The 25,717-nt window shown below is 44.8% G+C and overlaps 1 protein-coding gene across 3 annotated transcripts in view; it reads right to left on the reverse strand.

Moving 5' to 3' along the window:
* Positions 1 to 25,717, reverse strand: part of shroom3 (shroom family member 3) — a 547,942-nt gene that overhangs the window by 264,914 nt on the left and 257,311 nt on the right. For 2 of the 3 annotated variants that reach the window (XM_038791699.1, XM_038791697.1), the window contains exon 2: positions 3,445 to 3,599. In XM_038791699.1, coding sequence (XP_038647627.1) covers positions 3,445 to 3,599 — 155 coding nt within the window. Of the gene's footprint in view, positions 1 to 3,444; positions 3,600 to 14,227; positions 14,244 to 25,717 lie in introns of those variants that run through there. The other variant, XM_038791701.1, reaches the window with a different exon arrangement.

Consider the following 25,717-nt stretch of genomic DNA (forward strand, 5'->3'; position numbering starts at 1 on the left):
CTTAAATGTTACCTTTTTGTCCCCAGAGATGGCTCATTAGCTCATTGACCAACGGCCACCTAGGACAGTATGGTAATGGCTTTGCGGTATCGGTCTTGTCTGGGAGCTACGGCTCCAATCAACAGACAAACATTGCACCTGTTTGCTTTCTCATTATTATCCATTCTCCCTGAATTCTTTGCAAAGTGTCCATTTTGTAATCGGAACGTGGCCATGCCAGATGGCTACAGTATGTACAGTTAAGTTAACTAAGTTAAGATATCAAAAGATATAGGGCGCGATTTACTGCCCGTGTCCCTTCCTAATTCTGGTGGGACATGGCCATCAGATCCTGGGAGAGGGTTCCCAACAGTGATTACATCTTGCGAGATTGCATGAGACCTCGCCCACAATGGCCAGGACTCAGACTTGCAGAGTTAAACGAGTTTAAAAACTCATTTAACTCTGCCGACGCCAGGGAAGGCACGGTGGCGCAGTGATTAGCACTGCTGCCTATGGCGCTGAGGACCAGAGTCACTGTCTGTGTGGAGTTAGCCCATTCTCCATGTGTCTGTGTGGTTTCACCCCCACAACCCAGGTTAAGTGGATTGGCCACGCTAAATTGCCGCTGAAATGGAATCAGAAATAATGGGAACTCTAAATGTATTTTGAAAAACTATAGCAATGCTAGATTTAACCGGCTCCCGGGATCTACCGGCCTCGCCGAGGAGACCCCAGCCGGTCAGAGTTCGGCTCTGCTCCCCACAAACGGGGACCAGGCAGAACGGCACTTAGAGGCCCCCGGGTGGCTGGTATCTGGGCGGGATGGCACCATGGCACTGCTGATGCCAGTCTATCCCCCTGGCAGTGCCTCCTGGGCATCTTGGCTCTACCAACTTGGCACCCTGGCACTACCCTGGTGGCGCTGCCAGGCTGGTAGGCTCAGTGCCAAGGTGCCCAGGTAGCATTTTGCTGATGCGGGGGATCGAGGGTGCCCTGACCATATGAAGCACGTGCAGGGGGCACGAGGTGAGTTGGTTGTTCCAGGGTCGCATTGGGGATGGGGGGCAAGAGATCGGAGCATCCTGATCCTTTCCTGCACTGAGGAGCTCCGTTCGTCAGAGCTCCTCAGTGCAGGAAATGCAGCCTCGACGGACAGTTGCCTGCTGAGGCCCGAAAAAAGAGTGCCGTTAGATAGTGGGGCTGTTCCCAGCATGAACGACCCCTCGGTTATGACCCAGAACGGACTTTTAAAAAAATTTATCTTGCAACACAGTGCGTCAAGAGACTAGCCTCAAGGAACCAAGAAGAGCAGATCCCAGAAGTCCCTTATCCGTGGAAAGACAGTCCAGTACATGCTGCGTATCATACAATTCCTCATGTAGCAAAATGCTAAGTGTTGATTTTGTTGCCTAATAAACCTCGTCAGTTTGCATTCTAAATTAATGATTCTCCTTTTTAATAATAAGGTTATTCCTTGACAAGAATTTTCATTCTCTGAGGTTTAGTATAGAATCCAAATTCCTATAAGTTGCTTGTATATCCATCTATTTCTCACTCGCGTCTTTCCTTCACCATATCATCTGATGCAACGTCAGCTTCCACTTGTATGCTGATAATACCCGGCTTAACCTCATTACCACCTCTTTCAACCTACACCCGACTCTGATTTATCATCCAACATTCAGCATTGGATGAACATAAAGTCGTTAAACTATTAGGCAGACAGTAGTTATTGTCTTTGGTCCCCTATTATTCCTTAGCCACCACCTTCATCCCTCACCATGGCTAGTGTCTGATGCCCATAAATCTTGCCGATACACCATTTCTTTGCTCATTGACCTAACTTGGCTCCTGTTCCGGCAATGATTCAATTTTCAAATGGTCACCTTTGTTTTCATATCCATCACTGGCCTTATCCCTTCCCATTTCTGTAAACTCCTTCAGGCCGATAACCCACCAAGATCTTTCTATCCCTGTGACTGCACCAACATTGCTCACTGTATCTTCAGTTACTTGCGCCCCAATCTTTGGAATTCCCTGCCATACCTCCCAGCCTATCACTCTCCCTTGAAGTTATTATTTCAAACCTATCTCTTTGACTTGAGCTTTCTGGACACCTACCCCAATATCATCTTACCCTGGTTCAGTGTTTGATACCGCTCCTACATGAAGTGCCATGGAAAGATTTACTCAGATTTTTTTTAAAAATTGAAAGTACCCAATTATTTTTTTCCACTTAAGGGTCAAGTTAGCATGACCTAGCCACCTACCCTGCATATCGTTCTGGGTTGTGAGGGTGAGACCCACGTAGACATGGGGAGAATGCGCCGGGATCGAACCCGGGTCCTCGGTGCCGTGAGGCAGCAGTGCAAACCACTGTGCCGCTCTGCTGCCCTTGAAAGATTTACTCCGATAAAGGCATTAAATAAATTCAGGTTATCCTTGCGTAGACCTCATACAGTCAGAGTGTATCTTAAAATCTGACAGTTTGCAGCTTACCACTTGAATTTTAAACTGGCATCTGGCCACTGTACTCCCATGCGAGTTGGAGACTGCAATGTGGGACTTTCAGTTCATCATCATGATGAACCACCAAAACAGACAACTCAAGTCCAGTTCCTGTTCTGCTGTTGCTTTTCTCCACAGGCCCCATTCTACTGCTGCTCTTTTACTCTTCCTCCAAATCTGATTTATTTTTAACCAAGCTCTTAATTTTAACTCCATCCGGGCAGCACGGTGGCCTAGTGGTTAGCACAACCGCCTCACGGCGCTGAGGTCCCAGGTTCGATCCCGGCTCTGGGTCACTGTCTGTGTGGAGTTTGCACATTCTCCCCGTGTCTGCGTGGGTTTCGCCCCCACAACCCAAAAATGTGCAGAGTAGGTGGATTGGTCATGCTAAATTGCCCCTTAATTGGAAAAAATAATTGGGTAATCTAAATTTATTTATTTTTTTAAAATTATTTTTTAAACTCCATCCATTAAAAGAACGATCCCAGAGAATAACTGCTCGACCCGCTATCCTATTCGAAGAAGTGCAATTTACATTTGTTAATCCACCAGCAACATTTTGTCACTGTTTCGAGGATGTTGCGCTTGTAAATTATACAGATGATTCAAAAATAAATTGCATCAAATGTTGAAAACAGAAAGGAAGCAGTTGATGTGTACTCCGATGGACTCTACCGATTTCAGTAAGCAAGGGCTTTTATTGAATAGAAATTTTAAAAATGCTGAACACACTAGGCAAGCCTGGTAACTCATGTAAAGAGAGGCAGACTGTTGACATTCCAGGGTTCTGATGTCAGGTATTTCTGAACCATCACCATTTTCCCTTCCTTTATAGAGTTTCTCCAGTGTGTCTGCTGTTGTTTCTGATTTCAAGAATCCCCAACATATGTTTTACTTTAGCTGTCTTTATTGGATTCAGAGAGTATCTGCAGGTGACTAGATTGCATCTCATACCTGCGAATGAGCAGTTTCAGGGTCTTGTAGGAGCCTTTCACCAATGTGATGGCCTCTTGTCTGTAGCCGCTCAGTTCCACATCATTGATATTGACCACTTCATCCCCCACCTGCAGTTTGCTAGTTAGCAAGTCTGCTTTCCCTCCTTCCTCAACCTACAAAAGAAGAAAAAATAGACTAAATTAGAGGAAAACATCTTAAGCTCAGAACCTTTCAATCATGGCTGCTGTTGACCTCCTATGGGGCTTTAAGTTGCTTTGCTAATTAAACTGTGCCACCACACTTTTTAACCTTGACCCGCAGTAATGAGGAAAGCCACGATCCTGTAGTATTCTAGTCACCACCTGCATAGAATTAGTGATTAACAAAACCCTGAAGAAAGGTTTTATTCCTTTTTGCAATCAATGGCTTATACAAGCACAGATACTTCGGCTTTGAATTTTGAGCGCAATCAGTCCTCCCTCGCTTTTAAGGATTTGCACAGTGCGTCTTGTTCAACAATGTGCAAAAAGTATTTCTGTCTCGATGCTTCATGGGCTGGAGAATTAGATATAAAAAAGCAGTTCTGATCCACTTTATCAGCAAATTCTCTCTACGTTTTTAGCACAATATCACTAACTTTAATCCTTTGTGAAGGTAGCACATATTCTTTCAAGGAATATGTAACTGTGTATTTTTGAAATTATTAAAATAATGCAGCATCTTTTTCTCTCATGATAAAGTTGCAATTCTCTTATGTTGTTAATGAATGAAAACCCTTGCAAATAATTATTAGTGTGTAGGTTAATTGAGCATGGCCATCAGGAAACTGATTTAAATGTTTCATATTTCTAAACGGATTACAAAAGCTCAGAGACCAATGATCCTATCTGGTTAATAGCCATCAAACCTACAAAACTGAAGAACTGTTTAAAAAGTTACTTTGAATTCAGCAATTATTAATGGTACAAAAGTACACAAATTAATCCCAATTTCCAGACAGACATATTGAGGATAAATGTTGCTTATTTACCTCTGAAATGATTGATTAATGATCTATCAGAATTAGGATAAAAATACTAGTTCGGCATGTGTTTAACCATAAATGCGTAATCTGCAGACACGCGATAAGCTGTGTTGTCAAGGTAATCCTAAAAAAAAATAAGAAACAAATCCGGTACCAAATTTCCTAAAAGCTCCTATAACCTTTGGCCCCTCTCCGCGGACCAACCAATAGCCCACTGAGGAAATCCAGACAATGATCTCCTAATCCTACGAAATGCACCCTGGCTATATAATGCTGAATAACAAAGGAAACCTTAAATCAGAGAAGAAAATGGTTCCAATGAGAAATCGGAGACTGCATCATACTCTGCACCTTTCAAGAGGGCTAGATAGCATGGTTCTTCCGAAGAATTAAGTAAACACAAAGGATTCAAATCCTAGAAGATTTAAAGTTTCCTAAATAACCTTCAATTGCCCAAAAATTGTACAACTTGCTAAAAATTCTTAAAGTCAAATTAGCTAATGCTTATGGGGTCAGGAATGCTTTGTAGAGAAGGGCACACAAGAAATTCTTTTGTCGATCCTACAAGGTAGTGGGAGGAACTTTGGATATTAAAAGCAGAAATGTAGCAAGGAACAATTCAATAAATGCCTAGTAATATTTAAGGTACCTGACCCCAGACTGATACTACTTCATCACTGATCTAACAAGCCAACTCATCTCAGCCAAACAGTTTTACAGATTGGACAGAGGCTGACCTGAAAACTTGAAACAAGTTTGTTGCAATAATATCATAAGGTAAATAATTAATACAGCAAAATACTGCATCTTTAAAGACTGCAATTTCAAGCAGAAAAGTACAGAATAGAGGGATTTGATTGAATTTGAGGACTTGGGTTTAAACTTAGCCGAAAGAGATGAGATGGAGATCTTAGGACATAAGACCATAAGACATAGGAGCAGAATTAGGCCACTCAGCCCATCAAGTCTGCTCCGCCATTGAATCATGGCTGATATTTTTCTTATCCCCATTCTCATGCCTTTTCCCCATAACCCCTGATTCCCTTATTAATCAAGAACCTACCTACCTGTGTCTTAAAGACTCTCAGTGATTTGGCCTCCACAGCCTTCTGCGGCAAAGAGTTCCACATATTCACCACACTCTGACTGAAGAAATTCCTCCTCATCTCTGTTTTAAAAGATCGTCCCTTTAGTCTGCGATTGTGTCCTGTGGTTCTAGTTTTCCTACTAGTGGAAACATCCTCTCCACGTCCACTCTATCCAGACCTCACAGAATCCTGTAAGTTTCAATAAGATCCCCCTCATCCTTCTAAACTCCAACGAGTACAGACCCAGAGTCCTCAACCGTTCCCCATACGACAAGGTCTTCATTCCAGGGATCATTCTTCTTTCTCGATTGGCAGCTGCTTCTACACAAAATATGTTTGTGCATATTTAAACACACCATCAAGAGCGTGGGTCTTCAACATAAAATCTGGTGCTAATTTTACATTTGTCTTGCTGGTGTGCAAAATGGAAACATTGCACATGCGAGTTGACATTAGGGAACATTATTAAGGTAAATAAAGGGAGATTTTTAAAAACTCTTCACTCTGTATCCTATTTTAATTGTATGTAAAAACAGAAAATGTTGAAAAAGTTCAGCAGGTCTGGCAGCATCTGCGGGGAGAGAAACAGAGTTAATGTTTCGAGTCCGCTTGTTAACCTTGTTTCTCTCTCCACTGACACAACCAGACCTGCTGAGTTTTCCCAGCATTTTCTGTCTTTATTTCAGATTTCCAGCATCCGCTGTATTTTGATTTATCCCATTTATATTACATGGGACATTGGAGTGTTGGAAGCTGATACTAATCATCCAAATACAAATGGGCTCTCTTCCCATCACTTTACATCCCTCACTGTGATGAGCAGTAAATTACCTCAACAAGAATGAAAGAGTTCCATTTCACAGCAATATGTTAAACCCAACAGCCTTGATGAAAATAATAGAAAATACATTGTTGTACAAAATGATTCTGTTTTCGATTTAAACTTTAGTTTGCGGTGGCTAATTAGTTATTAAATGCTGTAATTCACTAAATATGTGATCTTCCACTAAATCTGACAGTAGAGGTTTACACAGATACATGCATAGAAGATAGGAGCAGGAGGAGGCCTTTTGGCCCTTCGAGCCTGCTCCGCCATTCATCACGATCACGGCTGATCAACCAACTCAACAGCCCAATCCTGTTTTCTCCCCATAGCCTTTGATCCCATTCTCCTCAAGTGCTATATTTAGCTGTCTCTTGAATATATTCAATGTTTAGTATCAACTACTTCCTGTGGTAATGAATTCCACAGGCTCACCACTCTTTGGGTGAAGCAATGCCTTCTTATCTCTGTCCAAAATGGTTCACCCTGAATCCTCAGACTCTGAACCCTGGTCTAGACACATCCATCATTGGCAACATCTTCCCTGCATCTACCCTTTCTAGTCCTGTTAGAATTTTATAAGTCTCTATGAGATCTCCCCCCTCATTCTTCTGAACTCCAGCGAGAAAAATCCTAACCTAGTCAATCTCTCCTCATGTGACAGTCCTGCCATCCCTGGAATCAGTCTGATAAATCTTCACTGCACTCCCTCGAGGGCAAAAACATCCTTCCTCAGAGAGGGAGACCAAAACTGCACACAATACTCCAGGTGTGGCCTCACCAAGGTCCTGTATAATTGCAGCAATACATCCCTGCTTCTATGCTCAAAACCTCTCATAATGAAGGCCAACATACTATTAGCCTTCTTTACCGCCTGCTGCACCTGCATGCTTACCTTCAGCGACTGGTGCGCAAGGACACCCAGGTCCCGCTGCACATTCCCATCTCTAACCTTTAAATCACTGAGCTCTTTCATCTGTGCTGTAGTAGGCAAGTTCTCAAAGAATTATTTTCGAAGAGCTTATTGAAATCTCTAGGATCCTGACAAGGTGGATGCTGAAAGGATGTTTCCGCTTGTGGGGGAGAACTGGGTGGGGGGGGGGGGGGGGGGGGGGGGGGGGGGAGGCACAGTTTAAGGCAGAGATTGGAAGATTTTGTTTTTCCTCAGAGGGTTGGGCAGGGTCAATGAATAGTTGTAGGGCAGAGGTAGATATATTCTTGACTAACAAGGGAGTCAAAGGTTATCGGGAATGTGGAGTTGAAGCCACAATCAGATCAGCCATGATCTTATTGAATGGCGGTGCAGGCTTAAGGGGCTGAATGACCTAATTCTGCTCCTAATTCGTATATTCATCTGTTTTGCAACTTGAAAAGTGTATGAACTGAATGAGTGCTCCAATCGCTGATTGGACGCGACAGGAAAATGATCATTCAAATACTATTTACCAGGAAGTAACTGAGTGATTTAAAGAGAGCAAATAAAATATGTGGAATAGTCACGGTCCCAAAGTTGCCATTGACAATTTAATCCATTTTTATAGATTAAATATAATCAACATTCTTTTATCCACTAAATGTGACTGCAATCTCCCTCTAACTCACCTCCTGCCATGAATGCGTGCTGTTTTTCCATTGATCAAAAGTACCAAAACATATGTTTTCAATTGGAAATCAGATGGTGGAATTTCCATTTGTCAAAGTCCACAGACCTGATTTTCCTTCTGGGATTTAGAAACTGACTTTGGGATCATTCCGGGATACACTTAGACATAGATATAGACATAGAATTTACAGTGCAGAAGGAGGCCATTAGGCCCATCGAGCCTGCACCGGCCCTTGGAAAGAGCATCCCACTTAAGCCACAACTCCGCCCCATATCCGTAACCCAACTTGGGGGGCAATGCAGATGGAGCATCCAGTTTTCATGGGGTGGACTGTTAATTGGCTGGACGGAAGGAGTGGTGAGCAATTGGAGGCCACAGAGTGGTGATTGGAGGTGGAATAGAGTGTGTGTGAGGCTGATGCAAACAAGCCATGGCAACCATTACTGTGATTGCCATTTAACTTCAAGGATGCGAGCACCAGGGATCCCAGAAGAGAAGTAGAGGCTTGGCAATAAGGGCAGTGTTGTCCCATGCTTCTCAGTTGCCAACCTGGAGGTCCTCCTTCAGGCAGTGAGGGAGAGGAAGGAGATCCTCTTTCCAGAGAGTCATAGGAAAGGACCACCTCTCAAAGCAAGCAGGCATGGATTTGGGTGGCTCAGAATGTCAACAGTTGGTTTGGTCAGGAAGAAATTGATGCAGTACCTGAGAAGGTTCAGTTATCTTCTTCACACTGGAATAATGCTAAGTCCTCCTCGGAGGATGGAGGACGGACAAGTCCTGCTGAACCAGGCACAGATGCAGGGCCCCGGAAATCACTAAAACGGGAGGTTCTACCTAGGTTAGCAGCAGCAAATGTATTCCGCCTGTCAGAATTCCCTGAGACAGCACAAAGTCATAGGGTAAGAATGGAGGAGCCCACACAGTCACAATGTACGACACAATGGGCCAGGGCTTTAAATGCATGAGCTCCTCTATTGAGTGTGGTGCCGCCCCCCCCCCCCCCCACCCCCCGCGCGCCAGCCATCCAGAATATCAGCCAAACGCTGAGCACGTTATTGAGGAGAATGAGGATTTCACTTATCACAGGGATCGACCATCATCATGTGCTTCTTGGCCCCTCTGTCTGAGGGGTTATTTGTGCAGCAAGGCCCACTGATGGCCACTGCAGCAGCTCTCTATAGTTCCCCACACTGACACACATCTCAGTAACAAGCAGAAACTGCGAGAAGGCTGCCTCCAGCTTATCAGAGGTCAACGGGTAGCACCTAGTAGAAGTGGTTGGGAACGCAGGCTACGATGCTGAGCAGAGCATTGATTGGTTACTGGGGTGTCCCCTCACCTGGAAATGTGCATTTTAGTAACAGACTGTAAATATTGACACATCTCAACAGATGTGCGAGCTTCCATTCTTTAACGTGAAACAAATGTGTACATTTCACCATTCAAAGTGACAGGCAGCTGATCTTCAGAAAACACCATGATGGTTGCAGAATGCACCACAAAGTGCATCTTGAAAGCACAAGAAATATTTAATATTTCACCGACCTACATCTATCAAATGGTTTAGGTTTGATTGGTTGATGATAATTCCTGGATGATTCATGTGAAAACAGAAATCCACCCAACTGCTGTTTTTGGATTTCTGCATAGATAATAAGGCTTGCAGATTAATACCAGAATGCTATTCAAAACAAATACAAAGCCCTGCTTTATTTCAAAAGACTGGTCGTGTACGATACTTATCACCTGCCTAATAGTTTTTCTCTGTTGTACAGAAGTCTTAACTAATTCGCATTGGAGTCAAAATGCCACAGGTCCAATGAAAACTCTCTCAGGCATGAAGAGATGGGTATGTGAGGGGTTCATGCCAGCTAATATGGACAGAAACTCTTGGGCTAAGAGTACTGGACCAAATCGGAATCCACTGTGCAAAATGAGGGGTAGATTGCATTTTTGCGGTATATTTCTGAGACTGATGGTGTGTGCCAAGACTGAGGTCAGTTGTATTCTTCCTACCTGCTATTTCCATATATTTCCAATTTCAGCTGAGTCATAAGAGAGGAAGGTAAGAAGTCTTACAACACCAGGTTAAAGTCCAACAGGTTTGTTTCAAACACGAGCTTTCGGAGCACGGCTCCTTCTTCAGGTGAATGGAAAGGCTTGTTCCAGAAATTTCTGGAACAAGCCTTTCCATTCACCTGAAGAAGGAGCCGTGCTCCGAAAGCTCGTGTTTGAAACAAACCTGTTGGACTTTAACCTGGTGTTGTAAGACTTCTTACTGTGCTCACCCCAGTCCAACGCCGGCATCTCCACATCATAAGAGAGGAAGGAAGGGGAAATCCAAGGATGGACCAAAGATTGCATCCTGCTGGCAATGTGTAGAATCTGCTGTTGGGGAAGATTCTGGTTGATCTTTAACTTCATCCCATTAGCAGGATGTAAATCATGGCGGCCTCCAGCAGGATTCCAGATTAGCCGTGGCACGCATCTTCGGAAGATCCTGCTGTAATTTTACGTTGCCGTGATTTTTTGAGCCTCCTACCAAATTCTCCCCTCCCACCCACCACTCACCATTGATCCCTCTGGTAGATGCATGGGAGAATGCCACCCACAGCCTATAAATTGTGCAGGTCTTTTAATGGTCTGTGCATTGACATTGACTGTATGTCTAGGTGATGTTCTTGGTCCTGAGAGCGTCATTCCCATGATCATTGTTGCCTTCTTCCCCACTGTCACCAGACTCCTAAATGACCCTCTTATTGACTGACCTCATTAACACTACACCTTGTTTGCTTCATCCGATGCCAGTGTTTATGTAGTTACATTGTATATCTTGTGTTGCCGTATTATGTATTTTCTTTTATTCCCTTTTCTTCCCATGTACTTAATGATCTGTTGAGCTGCTTGCAGAAAAATACTTTTCACTCTACCTCGGCACACGTGCCAATAAACAAATCCAATCCAATCCAATCCAATCCAATCCTTGGTAACCTTTGCTGTTCCACTGTGTTGTGGGGGACACATGGATCTTTGGGATTGATGGTAATTCTGTACTCAAGACAGCTTGGGAGAGCCCTTCATCCTGACCAGCCAATTACGGTGAAGGAACAGCTTCACTATTTGAGCATACTGTATATCTGGTTGAGGGTTTTCAACTCTAGCTTTGAGTTGTCAACTGTGCAAATGTATATCATTCTCTGCTCTTTGTTCCTTTGTGTCAGCTCTGAAATCTGTTTGTTCCGATCTCGCCCAGCTTGATTCATTGAAGACTTCTGTTTATTGTGCTTATTCACTGCTATATACCTAGCTGAAATCTTACCCTTCAAATCTTCCAGTTTTCCAGTTCATCTCTGATGTGAACACTTCCCTGTAGAACTGAGTCAGTTACCTTCAACTTGTGCGTTTCATTGCGCTGACATGGTCGGCAAACATGTTGTGGTTTACTGGAATATTGTCTCTCTCTCTTTCTCGGGTGTCTTCTGTCTCCCTCTCTCTGGTCCTTTGTTACCTTTTCCCTGGGGCCTTTTGTTGCCCTTTCTTTGCTTGCACTTTCAGGGTTACCAGCGCAAGCTTTAAGCTTGCTCCAGCTGAGATTAGTGGCCATTGCGTCCCATCTATGATCTGGAATTGAAGGTCCTCCTTGTCGCCATTGCATTGGGCTGTCAGATTAATTTGTCCTATTGATACGAGTAATGTGCCACCATATAGCTTCAATCTTACTTTCAACGGCTTCATTTTCAGATCTCCATATGGAGCCACTTAACACCGGTGCAGGTCAAAATGTTGCATAACATACCTGTGTCTATCTGACACATGTTTACTTAATACGGTCATCATTGTAAGTCTCCTATGGACTTGACAGAACCAACCTGTTGTATCATGCATAATTCTTCATCAGACTCATTTGTGCTGATATTTCCCCAACCACTTCCTAGCCAGCATCTTGCTAGCCAACCACTTGTACAAAATGATTTTGACCTTGCAGTAGAAACACTGCTTTCCCAATCCTTCTTTTCCAGTGCCAGCTGTCCTCCACAGTATTTGTATTCTGCACTTTGTTTGCAATTGTTCCTCTCTTTTGACTTGGACTGTCTCCCAGCATAACGTATCTCCTGGTCTTCTCTGCCATACATATACTCTACCGGGTTAAAGTCCAACAAACAGGTTTGTTTCGAATCACTACCTTCGAAGCGTAGCTCCTTCCCCAACCTTCGAAAGCTAGTGATTCGAAACAAACCTGTTGGACTTTAACCTGGTGCTATAAGACTTCTTACTGTGCCGACCCCAGTCCAACGCTGGCATCTCCACATCATACGTATACTCTAGCTGACGTTTCACAACTACTGCATATCAACACACGTCTATCGTTATTTTAAACGTCAGATCCTCATCTTTCTGTAGACTTACTCTCACCAAGTGATCTCGCACCCAAACACTAATCTCTCTTTAAGCTTATCATTTGAATATACTTGATTCTGCTAGCTATCACATACTGTTCACTAGTCTAGTTTCACCCCAAACTTTAGTGTTGAATACATATTATTCATATGTAACGGTGGCCTGGCCCGCGATTGGGGCCTACTGATCGGTGGGCGGGTTGGTTCCATGGAGGCCTACTTTACTCCGCGCCAAGCCCCTGTAGGGCTCTGCCATATTGCCTGGGGGCCGGCGCGGAGAAGGGAACCCTCGGAGAAGGGAAATACGCCGGCCGTTCAGCACATGTGCGGAAATATGCCGGCCGTTCCGCGCATGTGTGGGCCATTCCGTGCCGGCTGGAGCTGCGCGGACCACTCCAGCAGCAACCTAGCCCCCTGGAAAGGTGAGAATTCCTCTCTTTTGGGGGCAATTTATGCCAGAGTCGTTGGTGCCGGTTTTCACGCCGGCGTGGGGACATAGTCCCATTATTAGAGAATCCCGCCCAGTAACTTGTTTAAAAATAAAACATGGAGGAACAGAGGCACAGGACCGCTAATTAGTTTTAACAAGAATTTTAAAAAAAATTAAACATGAAAAAATTGGATTGTGATACAATATGCCTTTACTCGCCCCTTAGTTTAACAATTACATACAGGGTTTAGGATTAACGTGGATTATGAAGTACATCTTAATCTACAATGGTCTCATTCACACAAAGTCCCTTTTAAGCACACAAGGTGACTGTGAGCAAATGCACACTCCACTCTGAAGCCCAAGTGAATGTTTGTGGATGTCTCCCAAGAATCCATGCAGATGATTGTCATGTGAGAGTTTCCAAAAACACACTTTAAAATCTTCTCGCATAATTGTGCTTTCCCTTGTGGTTTGCATTCCAAAATCCAGTACAGGTTTTACAAACGACTCTTTTAACTCAAGCTTCTGTTCCACTTAGCAGCAGATCCAGTCCAGGATTTTACACCAACCCCTTTAGGATTTCTTTGTCTTGTCTGCTGTACAGACTGCTCACAATTGCCTTAACACTCAGTTCCCAGACTGTATTAAAATGGCATCAGACGTTTTATTTACCTCTGAGGGATGCTGTCCCATTTTAGATCTGGTTAATGCAATTGTTTCTTTCGTGCAGAACACTTTCTTTACTCTTCCTTGAATTCTTCTGAACTATACTTTGGTCTCTGTTCACTTAATTCCAGACTTCTTGGATACTTCTCTTCATTCCTCTAGTTTCCGTAACCAGCTAGATATTTCCAGCATCTGTTTCTTAACTATTACTCCATAGTATGGCTTTTATTCTCGCAAAGCTGGGATAGATTTCCTCTCTTTAGCATTCTAAAACCAACTGCTTCTAGTAGAACTGTGAGAGCTGCCTTCTCTTTCACTACCTATCCCCAACTGCAACCAAATTAGTTAAACTAAAACTTCAAAGCTTCTCTAAACTAAAGGGCCCAAGTTGCTGAACAACCACTGCTGGTTTATTTATTCTTCATGCCATAACCCTCTCTGAGCACAATAGAAACACAGTTGGAACTTAACTAACCGCCGCACATACAAACACCTTTGTCCAACATGAATCTAGCTATAGGTTTTACCTTCCAGGCACAGAAACATTAAATTAAACATACTTAAATCTATACCTTATTTCTAATGTTTACCAATACAAATATAAATTCCTTAAAACTACCTTTACTTTCCTAACATTTGATAATTAAGATTGTTACAATCTCAATTTTGCCATTGTAAGTAGTAAAACTGCCAGTTTTTCCACGGATCACTATTCATTTCAACAGGAGGTAGGAGTGGGAAATTTACCACAGTGATATTTACTCACTAGTAACTTATTTGCAGTTTTGTTTGCATTCCCTTTGTCCTTTTGTCTTTTCCAGAGTCCTTTTGCAGTAACTGTCTGCTGATTTGAACTTTTCGGTGTGTCGTTCTTAGCTGTGTCGTCTCACTTGCAGCCCATGTATGCTTTTCTTTCATCCTTTTCTACAGAAGCTTTCATTTTTTTTTGTAGATCTGAACATTTGTGTGTTCCTCGATTCTTAGTGTCCTCTCGGTGTCACTTTCAGGGTTCAAAAATACTGGTGTGGTTCTCACCAAAAAAGCCGGGCTAAACCCACCCAAAATAACACTTGTTCCGTTAAATTGTTCCGTTAAATTGTTCCATTAAATTGTGCTCAAGCTGCCGTGATACAAGACTGAACAACACATTAGTGTTCAGGGAGGAGGCTCAATGTTTAGACATAAAACAAGATTGATATGCATTAAACAGATACTGGCAATGCTGCCACAATTGGGATGGGTAATATTTTGGGTTTAAATAACCTCAACAAATAACCTCCGCACTGAGCTCCTAAACATCACACAAATGCAATCACCCTTCCAGAGTTTTTCACTGAATTATCATGATGTGAATATTTGGATTGAACTGGTTATTTATCTCAGCCAATTGGGTCAATCCCTTGAAGGAAACAGACATGAAAAGTCTAAGGCCATATTAAGTCAAAATTTTTGAGAAAACTTTTCTCAATCATTTTCTGAATTGGCTAGGTGGATCTCTTGTCCAACAATTTAAAATTATTTTGTAAGATTAAAAGCAGAGTCCATTCTTCAATATTTTCTCCATTCTTTGCCTCTTTCACACTTTTTCCCTCACTATTTGAATACACTACATTTACCATGCAGCCAAAATATCCTAAAACCAAAACTAAATATCACCATCAACACCAGGGGGAAAATATAGCTCCTTTATTCACTTAAACCCTTCAATGTATCTTTTTTAGTGATTAAAAAAGGATTCATTCTCAGCTCTGTTTGATCTTACTGATACTGCACAGTATCTGTCATCTATTTCAGTGTAATGAACTTTTAAATGGCTTTAATCCAGTGCTATTAGCATGGAGAGAGGTTTAAATCTCCTTTTGTATTTCTAACATATGACCACTTCCCTCACACCTGCACCATCTAATCACAGATATTCATCTGGGTGGTAACCACTGTCTGCTTTCAATCCGAGATCAAATGCACTTACTGACGTTGTGAACATTTCCTTTGATATCACATCTTTGTTTTGTTGAGAAATGCTGAATTGGGTTGTTCATCTATTTAGAGATTTCTTTGGGGAATCTGACAGAATGTTAAACACATCTCTTTAAGGACTAAGACGTAACAGCTGGAAATTGCTTTTAAATCACTGTAATGCTGTAGCTTGCTTTCCAACCATATCTTACAAGTGCACAAAGAATTGGGCGGGATTCTCCGTTGCCAAGATTGGGAAAGGCGATTGGGCGGATAATCGGCCGTGAGACCAAAATCATGGCCGGCGCCAAAATGCCATGCTCTGGCGCCTCAACGGTGGCGGCATTGTGTTCTACTCCGCACTTACAGTAAACGCTGTTCACATATCATTAGCGCCCCTAACCTGGTATTCTCCAGAGCCTCCGGGATGTTCCACCTCCGCCAGGAGCAATTACCAAGGGCAAGCTTCACTTCTGGTTTCAAATATCGGGAAACAGGCGCTGTCGCTGTTGAGGGGGAGAGAGGGGGTATGGAAAGTGTCCAACAGTACCATAGTGTGCTGACAGTTATGCTGCTGGCTGGGGGTCTGCTGCCAGGACCGGGGGGAGTGGCGGGGGGCAGCCTGGAGGTGGGACGTATGGTCGGGGTGGACGGGCATGGAACCCCATTGCTACAGCCTGCAAAGCAGCCATGCAGCTGCGCATGTCACTGACTGCCCACTGCGAACTTAGTGCCACGGGTTGTGTGGGTGCCCCCCAGGCCACCACCCTAGGTACGCTTTGGCCTCAGCCGAGCCATCAACTGGATGGGCGTGCTTCAGCGCACGCCATCTTGTTTGGTGGGATGAGTGTGTGTGGGGAGCGGAGTGCCCATATGCAGCTGCAGCTTGTCAGTCTTTCGAGTGCCAAGCTTGATCCCGGTGAATCTGACACCTTTTTTCATTGAAATCGATCATGTTCCATGTGGCGCTAGCCCATTAATGATTGATGAATTTTCCCGGGACTGGTGCCAATTTTGCTGTTGTAGAAGTCCACCAATTCTGTCCTAGCACCAACACTTAGGACGGGATTTTCCGATTGCCGACGCCGAAATCCCGTTCGCCGATCAGCCGAAGAATCCATTTTTATGCCGAAATTGGGGGCAGCGCCATTTTTCTGATGCTCTGCCCTCTCAAAAATGGCATACTCTTTTTTTTACAAATAATTTTTATTAAGATTTTCACAAAATATAAACAATAAAACAATATTAACAAAACAACCATGGTAAAAACCCAAGAACAACACCCACCCAACTACAAAAGCAACTACAAAAACAAAAACAAAAAAAAAGCAAACAACAAAAAGGAAAGAGATAACACCCGCAACATCCAACAAACCCATCTACACAATTCTCCCTCCCACCGAACCAAAACCCCCCCCCCGGGGTTGCTGCTGCTGCCGGCCTATTTCCCTACCGTTCCGCCAGGAAGTCCAGGAAAGGCTGCCACCGCCTAAAGAACCCCTGTACTGATCCCCTCAGGGCAAATTTCACCTTCTCCAATTTGATGAACCCCGCCATATCATTGATCCAGGCCTCCACGCTTGGGGGCCTCGCATCCTTCCACTGAAGAAGAATCCTCCTCCAGGCTACTAGGGACGCAAAGGCCAGGACACTGGCCTCTTTCGCCTCCTGCACTCCCGGTCAAAAATGGCATACTCGAGCAGCAGCTAACCACAGCTCCACCGTGCCGTCCCCGGGTGAGCAGTGACTTGGTAAACGTCACACGATTGGCTTATACTTTTGGAGGTCAGTCATTAAAAGATTAATTTATTTCCTAAAACTGTAATTTTTTAACTTAATGAATTGGATAAAGGACTGTACAGTATAACTTTATATCACTATTATATCATTGAGATTTTCTGTGGTACTTTCTTATAATTTGCTTAATTAATTTGTTTGATATATTTAACCTTAGAGGTCTGGCTGAAACCATTAAATATCTCACCATGGTCTTTCCCCTGGTGCTGTCCTCCATCCTCATCTTTACTAACTATGTCCAAATGATACCAGTTTGAAAGTCTATGGCGGACAGCTGGCTCAGCGATTCATCATCAGATCAAACAAAACTAGGACTTGCTCTCTTCTGCTAAAACTACTCACCATTCCAGGATCACGGGATGGCTACCTTTTTCGACAAAATATCTTCTTACCCCTCCCCTTTCACTTTTACCTGTAACATAGTGTTATGACACCCTGGGCTGGTAAGCGGTCAATTTCAGCCCCACTTGACCCAGAGTCGCAATACAAGTGAAATTAGATGTTATTTTAAAATACCCGAGGATCTAGACTGAGCCCAATAAACTACACCGGTTTGTCAATTTAACACAAATAACCTTTTATCATTTGACAGTAATACAATGAAACTGACCAAAAATGTAACTGCCTACCTAATACCCTTTCTCAACCCACCCTTTCCAATTCGTCCCATTCTATATATACACACACAGATAATAGATGGAAAGGGTGGTGGAGAGGGAAGAAAATAGTAATTTAAAAAGGATAAAGGATCTCCAATGTACCAGGTTGGCTTCTAGTTAAAGGGCGGAATTCTCCGCAAGGCCCGACGCCGTTGTGAAACCCGGAGAGGTTCACGACGGCGTCGGAGGCCGCTCCTTGCCCTCTATTCTCCCCGCTCGGGGGGCTAGGAGGGCCGTGCCGTAAATCTCGGCCGCGGGGCCTTGTCACTGGTGTCAAGGCCCGGCGCACCGAGAATGACGCGGCCGGCGCGCCTAATGACGTCAGCCGCGCATGCACAGGTTGGCCGGCTCCAACCCGCGCATGCGTGGCTGACGTCACGACGGCTGATGGCTCCAACCCGCACATGCGCGGTTGCTGTCTTCCCCTCCGCTGCCCCGTAAGACGTGGCGGGTTGATCTTGCGGGGCGGCGGAGGGGAAAAAGTGCGTCCCTTTGAGTCGCCGGCCCGACGATCGGTGGGCACCGATTGCGGGCCATTCCCCTCCCGAGCACAGTCGTGGTGCTCACTCCCCTCTCCAAACCCCACAAGCCACAAAACAGCTTTTGGTGCCATGTTCACGCCGGCAGCGACCAGGTGTGGTTGCCGCCAGCGTGAACCAGTCGGGAACAGCAGGCCGCTCGGACCATCCGGGTCGGAGAATCGTGGGTCGCCGTGAAAAAGCGGCATTTTGGGAGGGGGGTGGGAGAATCGCGGGGGGTGTCAGAGCGGCCCTCCCGCGATTCTCCCACCCGGTGTGGGAGCGGAGAATCGCGCCCAAAGTCTCTCAGGAGTTCGAACTTTCGTTTTGATGCTTCTCTCTGGCAAGGCTGTCTAATTTCTTTGTAGATTCAAGATCCTTTCAAATATATAGTGAAGATGTGCCAAGCACTCACTGGTTTCTGAACAATAAAGCAGTCCTTTACATAAGAGAGCGAGAGAGTGCGAGAGCGAGTTCCTATTCTGCTCAAGGTTGAATCACTTCTGTCCAGCTCTCCCAGAAGCATCCCGCAGGAACCAATCACTGACTGTTGTCAGCCAGAACACTGTCCCTGGGAAATCAAAACAAAGGACTCCAGCAATTGAAACATCGAAAATAAGAGCAGGAGTAGGCCATTTGGCTTTTCGAGCCTGATACGCTATTCAATACAATCATGTCTGATCATCCAACCCAGTAACCTACTCCCACTTTCCCTTCATATCCTTTGATCCCTTTAGCCCCAGGAGTTATATCCAGCTCCTTCTTGAAATATACAAATATTATGCACTCAACCGCCACATGTGGTAGTGAATTCCACAGACTGACTACTCTCTGGGTAAAGATATTTCTCCTCATCTCAGCCATAACCTAACACTTGTTCACATTGTTCTGATGGATGAGCTCAGGAACCTATTTCCCATAAGATAGACCATTTGTTTAGCTGCCTCTGTTGCTTCCCTCCCCTTTCACTCTCCTCATGTGCTAAACTTTCTCTGAGGTTCCATTCCTGCCCCAGCCCTGAACTCAAATCTTTCCCTACTTCATAAGTTCATAAGATACAGGAGCAAAATTAGGCCATTCGAGACTTCTCCGCCATTCTATCATGACTGATACGTTCCTCATCTATTACCTACAATACGACAGACCAAGAGCTGGATTGAAAAATTAGCCAGAGCATCTCCTCCCGAGAAGACATGACCGAGGAGCAGGATTAGGCAATTTAGCCTCTCGAGCCGAACACCCTCAATGTGATCATGGCTGATCCCTGCCTGGCCTCAACTCCACTGTCCCCACGTTCTCGATAACCCTTCAACCCATTACCAATTAAAAAGCTATCTAATTCCTCCTTAAATTTACTTACTTTCCCTGCATCCCTGGCACTCTGGGCTAGTGAATTCCACTGATTCACAACCCTTTGGGAGAAGTAGTTTCTCCTCAAATCTGTTTTAAATTTGTTGCCTCTTATTCTAAGATTATGATCTCTCGTTTTAGAATGCCCCACAAGAGGAAGCATCTGCTCCACGTCTGCAGTATCCATACCTTTTAACATCTTGTATACATTGATTTGATCTCCCCTCTCGAGAGTATAGGCCTAAACTGTTCAATCTCTCCTCATACGACAAACCCCTCATCTCTGGAATCAATCTAGTGAACCTCCTCTGAACTGTCTCCAATACCACTACATCTTTCCTCAAATAAGGGGTATGGTCTCATCAATGCCTTGTATAGTTGCAACAAGACTTCCTTATCTTTATATTCAAATCCTTTTGCTATAAATGCCAACATTCCATTTGCTTTCCTTATTATCTGCTGCACCTGCATGCTAGCTTTCTGTGACTCATGCACGAGGACACCCAAATCCCTCCACATCAGAGCACCCAAAATCTCTCCTCATTTAGCTAATACGCTGCCTTTCCATTTTTTCGAACAAAATGCATGACCTCACACTTATCCACGTTAAACTCCATCTGCCACATTTTGGCCCACTCTCCTAACCTATCTATATGCAGCACCGTAGCATAGTGGTTAGCACAATTACTTCACAGCTCCAGGATCCCAGGTTCAATTCCCGGCTTGGGTCAATATCTGTGCGGAGTCTGCACGTTCTCCTCGTGTCTGCGTGGGTTTCCTCCGGGTTCTCCGGTTTCCTCCCACAGTCCAAAGATGTGCAGGTTAGGTGGACTGGCCATGCTAAATTGCCCTTAGTGTCCAAAAAGTTTAGGTGGAGTTACTGGGATAAGTTGGAAGTGGGGTGCTCTTTCCAAGGCCGGTGCAGACTCGATGGGCCAAATGGCCTCCTTCTGCACTGTAAATTCTATGATTCTATACCCATTTGTAAGGTTCTTATTTCCTCATTTCAACTTACTGTCCCATCTATTTTTGTGTCATCGGCTTATTTCCTCTTCTATCGCTATGACCCCTGGTTCTGGATATCCCCACTATCAGGAACATCCTTCCTGCATCTACCCTGTCTAGTCCTGTTAGAATTTGATAGCTTTCAATGAAATCTCTCCTCATTCTTCAGAAGTGCAGCTCATATAAATCTAACCAACTCAATCTCTCCTCATACGTCAGTTCTGCCATCCCAGGAATCAGTCTGGTAAACCTTTTCTGCACTCCCTCTATATCAAGAACATTGTTCCTCAGATAAGGAGACCAAAACTGCACATAATATTCCAGGTGCAGCCTCACAAAGGTACTGCAGCAAGACATCCCTGGTCCTGTACTTGAATCCTCTTGCAGTGAAGGCCAACACACCATTTGCCTTCTTTACTGCCTGCTGCACCTGCAAGCTTACTTTCAGACACTGGTGTACGATGACACCCAGGTTTCGTTGCACGTTAATTTATAGCCTTTCAGGTAATCATCTGCCTTTCTGATCTGGCTACCAAATTGGATAACCTCACACTTATCCGCATTGTATTGTTGGATGAGCTCAGGGACCTATTTCCCATAAGAGTGAGACAATTTGTTTAGCTGCCTCTGTTGCTTCCCTCCCCTCCCATGAGCCCCCTGTGCTAAACTTTCTCTGAGGTTACATTCCTGTCCCAGCCCTAAACTCAAATCTTTCTCTACTTCCTCTCCTATCGCTCCTCATGCTCTATTCCAGCTCATCTTGCCTGTGTGATCAACATCCTGCTTCCTCGACCCGATTCCCACTAAACTGCTGATCACCTAACTTCCCCTCCTGGCCCCCATGTTAGTTGATCTTGTTAACAATTCTCTCTATTCATGTATTGATCCTCTGCTTCAAGAACTGTTGACCAATCCTGGCTGTAGTCCCAAGTTCAAATGTTGACCACTCCTGGATGACAGCAGGACCCAAAGCAGAGGAGATTATGGAAACCGGATTGCAGCTAAGACTTGGGTATTAACAGGGCTTGGCTGGTGGTTGAGGGAGGTGGGGAGGGGAGTGGCTAAAAGGGGAGTATGACCTTGGTGGGTGCAGTGCATCTGATGGGCACAAAGTCAAAAGGAAATCCATCCCCTTCTTACCTGACACCAGCTCGCCCAGTAAAAGCTGCCAGGCTCCCGCTTGGCCTGGGCCAACCCCTGCCATGGGTAAAATAGCGAGAGGGCAAGATGAGACACTTAAAAGTGGGCCATTAATTGGCCACTTAAGGACCTCAATAGGTTCGAAAGCAGGCTGCTCGACACCTCCATTGCACCCCTGTGAAATAGGAGTCAGGTCGGGGTGGGTGGTAAAATGCATTTTACAAGCACCTCCACCCCACCGGCGTCTTCAAACACACCAGCGTAGGATCATCAAATCCAGCCCCTCGTTACAGTGCTTTTATTGTAATTGTTAACATTAAATTATAATTAAAAACAATTACTTTTTGTGTAAAAGATGTGAAAATACATGACCCCTTCCCAATCTTCTACCACAGCCTGGTTGATCAAGGAATAACTAATATGTAGAAAAGGATGGAGAGAAAGTCAGTTCTTCTGGGTCTCTGGACAAGATGCAGTGTTAATGTAAGCCTACATGTGACACTAATGAAGATTATTATTATTAGATGTCTTTACCTGGAAGTAACCAATCAAGCAATGTATTATTTGCTCCCACAAAATTTAGATTATTTGAACAAAAGAACTAAAAAATTCAAGGTGATATTGGCTGGAATTCTCTGGCCAATGCGATTCACTTTTCCCACTGACAGCACACCCTGGTCCATGGCTTTCCCAGCCGTGTTGGGTGGTTTCAACAGGAGATTCCATTGGCAAGCAGTGGGAGTATAGAATCTGGCCGCCAGCGGCTGGTGCGTCGCGGAGAAACACAAGGCTGGGGAACTGGAACTTCCAGCCTAGCATATCTGGTTACATTTCATGCTTTGCTGTATATGTATGGGATACAGTAACTGCAGCAAAGCGGAGAATGAAACTTGAACTTCATTCTGTACATATATGGCTACACATTCAGAACTCATCTTTGAAAAACAAATCTTGTGACTCACGCTCGCGTAAATGTTACCAGCCATAAACAAATATAACTTTACACACCCATAAGAAAATGATCTGCCAATTAATTCTTGTGGTGAAACTTTAGATCCCCATCATTCTTAATCTAATCCTCAGACATTAAAAACAGGCTAATGTAAAGCCCAGGTCACATGATAAGAGCAGTGATTTATCACTTACAATCAAATTAACCTTGTGATTTCCTGAAGTTTGCAATTCTTGTTCTTCTCAAGCTTTTGCGTGTTTTTCTTCAGGAATTACTTCTCGTCACTAGCCCTGCCTGCCACCCAATTAAAATATCTGCATTTCTGCTAAGCATTGTTTGGTTGGCGCACGTACTAGGAAAACCTGCGGCGATTAAGAGAAAGGGGCTTTGATGAGGGGGTCACAGACCTGAAACGTTTGCTGCTTCTCTCTCCATGAAAGCTGACTGACCTGCTGAGTAGTTTCAGCATTTTCTGTTTGTATTTCAGATTTTCAGCATCTGCAGTATTTCACTTGTGCAGTCAGTGGAGCTGTCCATTCGAGTGGGGAGTGGGCAACACGGTACGATATGCAAATATCTTTTGTTGCAATTCCTTGCCCCCTTCACTCCTCGTGCCAACTCAATGAAGGGCAAGAGTTCTGCTGAATTAGGAACAAAGGTATCCAAGCCAGGAGATACTTCTGAAATTGAGGAAAGGAACACAATACTATATATATGGGTGAAAGTAGAAAACTGTTCAGTTTTCGTCACGTCTTTTGTTTTTAAACACCTCTGTCTATTAAGTAATGGACAAAGGGGCTGACACTGCACCACAGCCAAATACATGTGCCTAGACACAAATTTCGTCATACACAGGAGAGAATAAGCAATTCTACAAAAATATTTGATACTGCAGTGATAACATTACCCTGTCTCCAACCTCATTTCCACCAACATTTCCTTTATATCAAAATGCGCCCTTTGCACCCGGAATGCAAGGTTAAAGCTTCACAAATTTTATGTTTTCACACAAGATTGCTGAGATACAGAAATGGAAATGATATAATGCATTATACTGTCAGCAAAGGGCATTTTGAGGTGAGTGGATGTTTAAACAGCAGAGAAAGAGGAAGATAAAGTTAAAAATAAACAATAGCAATAGCATGAGCAATGTTCCATGACCAGACAAAGGGAGTGTCGTCAGTACTTGAAGCAATCCAGGGAAGGCAAAAAAAAACCCCATGGAAACATAATGTGCAGTCACAGAATGTCTGAGGAATTAAAGCATTTAAGGGATTCTAGCGAGATCAAAAATACCATTAGAGGTTCAATTAACAATTTAATATATGGGAGGAGAGGAAAATGCAAAGATTGCAATCTGAAGGAAATAACTGATACTAATTCAGTGTTTGTAAGATACATTCTCATTCATTTGACAACCGGCAACACTGAAGATATGAGCCTGGATCTTGTAAATCCAGCCAGACTAATTAAAATCTACAGGGCTTGATGCTTGTCGGAAACCAATCCCATTTTAAGCCAATAAAAGGTTCCTTGACCTCAGTGAGATAACCAATGCCCAGCTCCATCAGAGCTGAGCTGCAATAAGATCCTCCAGCCTTGGTCTGCCTGCATCAGGGATTTACAAAAAATGCCTCAAGGCATTCCACCGACCCTCCCAAATAATAGAATCTACACAATCTAAAAAACTTTCTGAGATTGTAATCATCTGTACATCAACCTCAAATTGACTCAGTGATAATACTCTCCCCTCTTGAGTCAGAAGGTCACATCTTCAAGTCCAGGCAGAGAGATTCTGGAAGGGAATTCCAGAGTTTAGGGCCTGGGCGACAAAGGTCTAGGGCGGGATTCTCCGAATCACCGGGGGCCGGCGTCAATCCCGCCCCCGCCGTGTCCCGAATTCTGTGGCACCAGAGATTCGGCGGGGGCGGGAATGGCGCCTCACTGGTCGGCGCCCCCCCCCCCCCCCCCCCGCCGGCGAACCTCTGGCCCGCGATGGGCCGAAGTCCCGCCGCTGTCATGCCTCTCCCGCCGGCGTGGATCAAACCACCTACCTTACCGGCGGGAGCAGACGGCGTGGGCGGGCTCCGGGGAGGGGGGGGGGGGCGCGGGGCGATCTGGCCCCGGAGGGTGCCCCCACGGTGGCCTGGCCCGCGATCAGGGCCCACCGATCGGCGGGCGGGCCTGTGCCGTGGGGGCACTCTTTTCCTTCCGCCTTCGCCATAGACTTCACCATGGCGGAGGCGGAAGTGACCCCCTCCCCTGCGCATGCTCGGGGATGACGTCAGCAGACGCTGACGCTCCGGTGCATGCGCGGACTACCGCCGGCCGGCGAAGTCCCTTCAGCCCCGGCTGGCGTGGCGCCAAAAGCCTTCCACGTCAGCTGGCAGAGCGCCAACCACTCCGGCGTGGGCCTAGCCCCTCAGTGTTAGGGCTTGGCCCCTAAAGGTGCGGAGACTTCCTCACCTTTGGAGCGGCCCGACGCCGGAGTGGCGCATGCCGCTCCATCACGCCGGGACCCTCCCGCCCCGCCGGGTAGGGGAGAATCCCGGCCATGGTCACCAATGATGGTGTGATTAAAAATCAGTTGAGACAGCGTCAATCCAGCACCCGATAAGCCTTTGTTTATGGTGTAAAACTTCCTTCAACAATAAGAGGCACTGTCACATGGCAACTAAATGGTTTATACCTGGTTTCATCTCAATAAAGTGTCAATCAGCCTACTTTTTGGAAGATAAGAGATTGTGGTTAGGATTACAATTTATTTCAGTATTACAACACTGAGACACCCCATCCTACATCTAAATATTGAGCAGTAGAAGCTTCAACCAAAAAAGGGCAAACCTCAAATTTGTAACACATGATACTTAGCAGTTGCC

This window comes from Scyliorhinus canicula, chromosome 3 (assembly GCF_902713615.1).
Source record: "Scyliorhinus canicula chromosome 3, sScyCan1.1, whole genome shotgun sequence".
NCBI classification, from domain to species: Eukaryota; Metazoa; Chordata; class Chondrichthyes; order Carcharhiniformes; family Scyliorhinidae; genus Scyliorhinus; species Scyliorhinus canicula.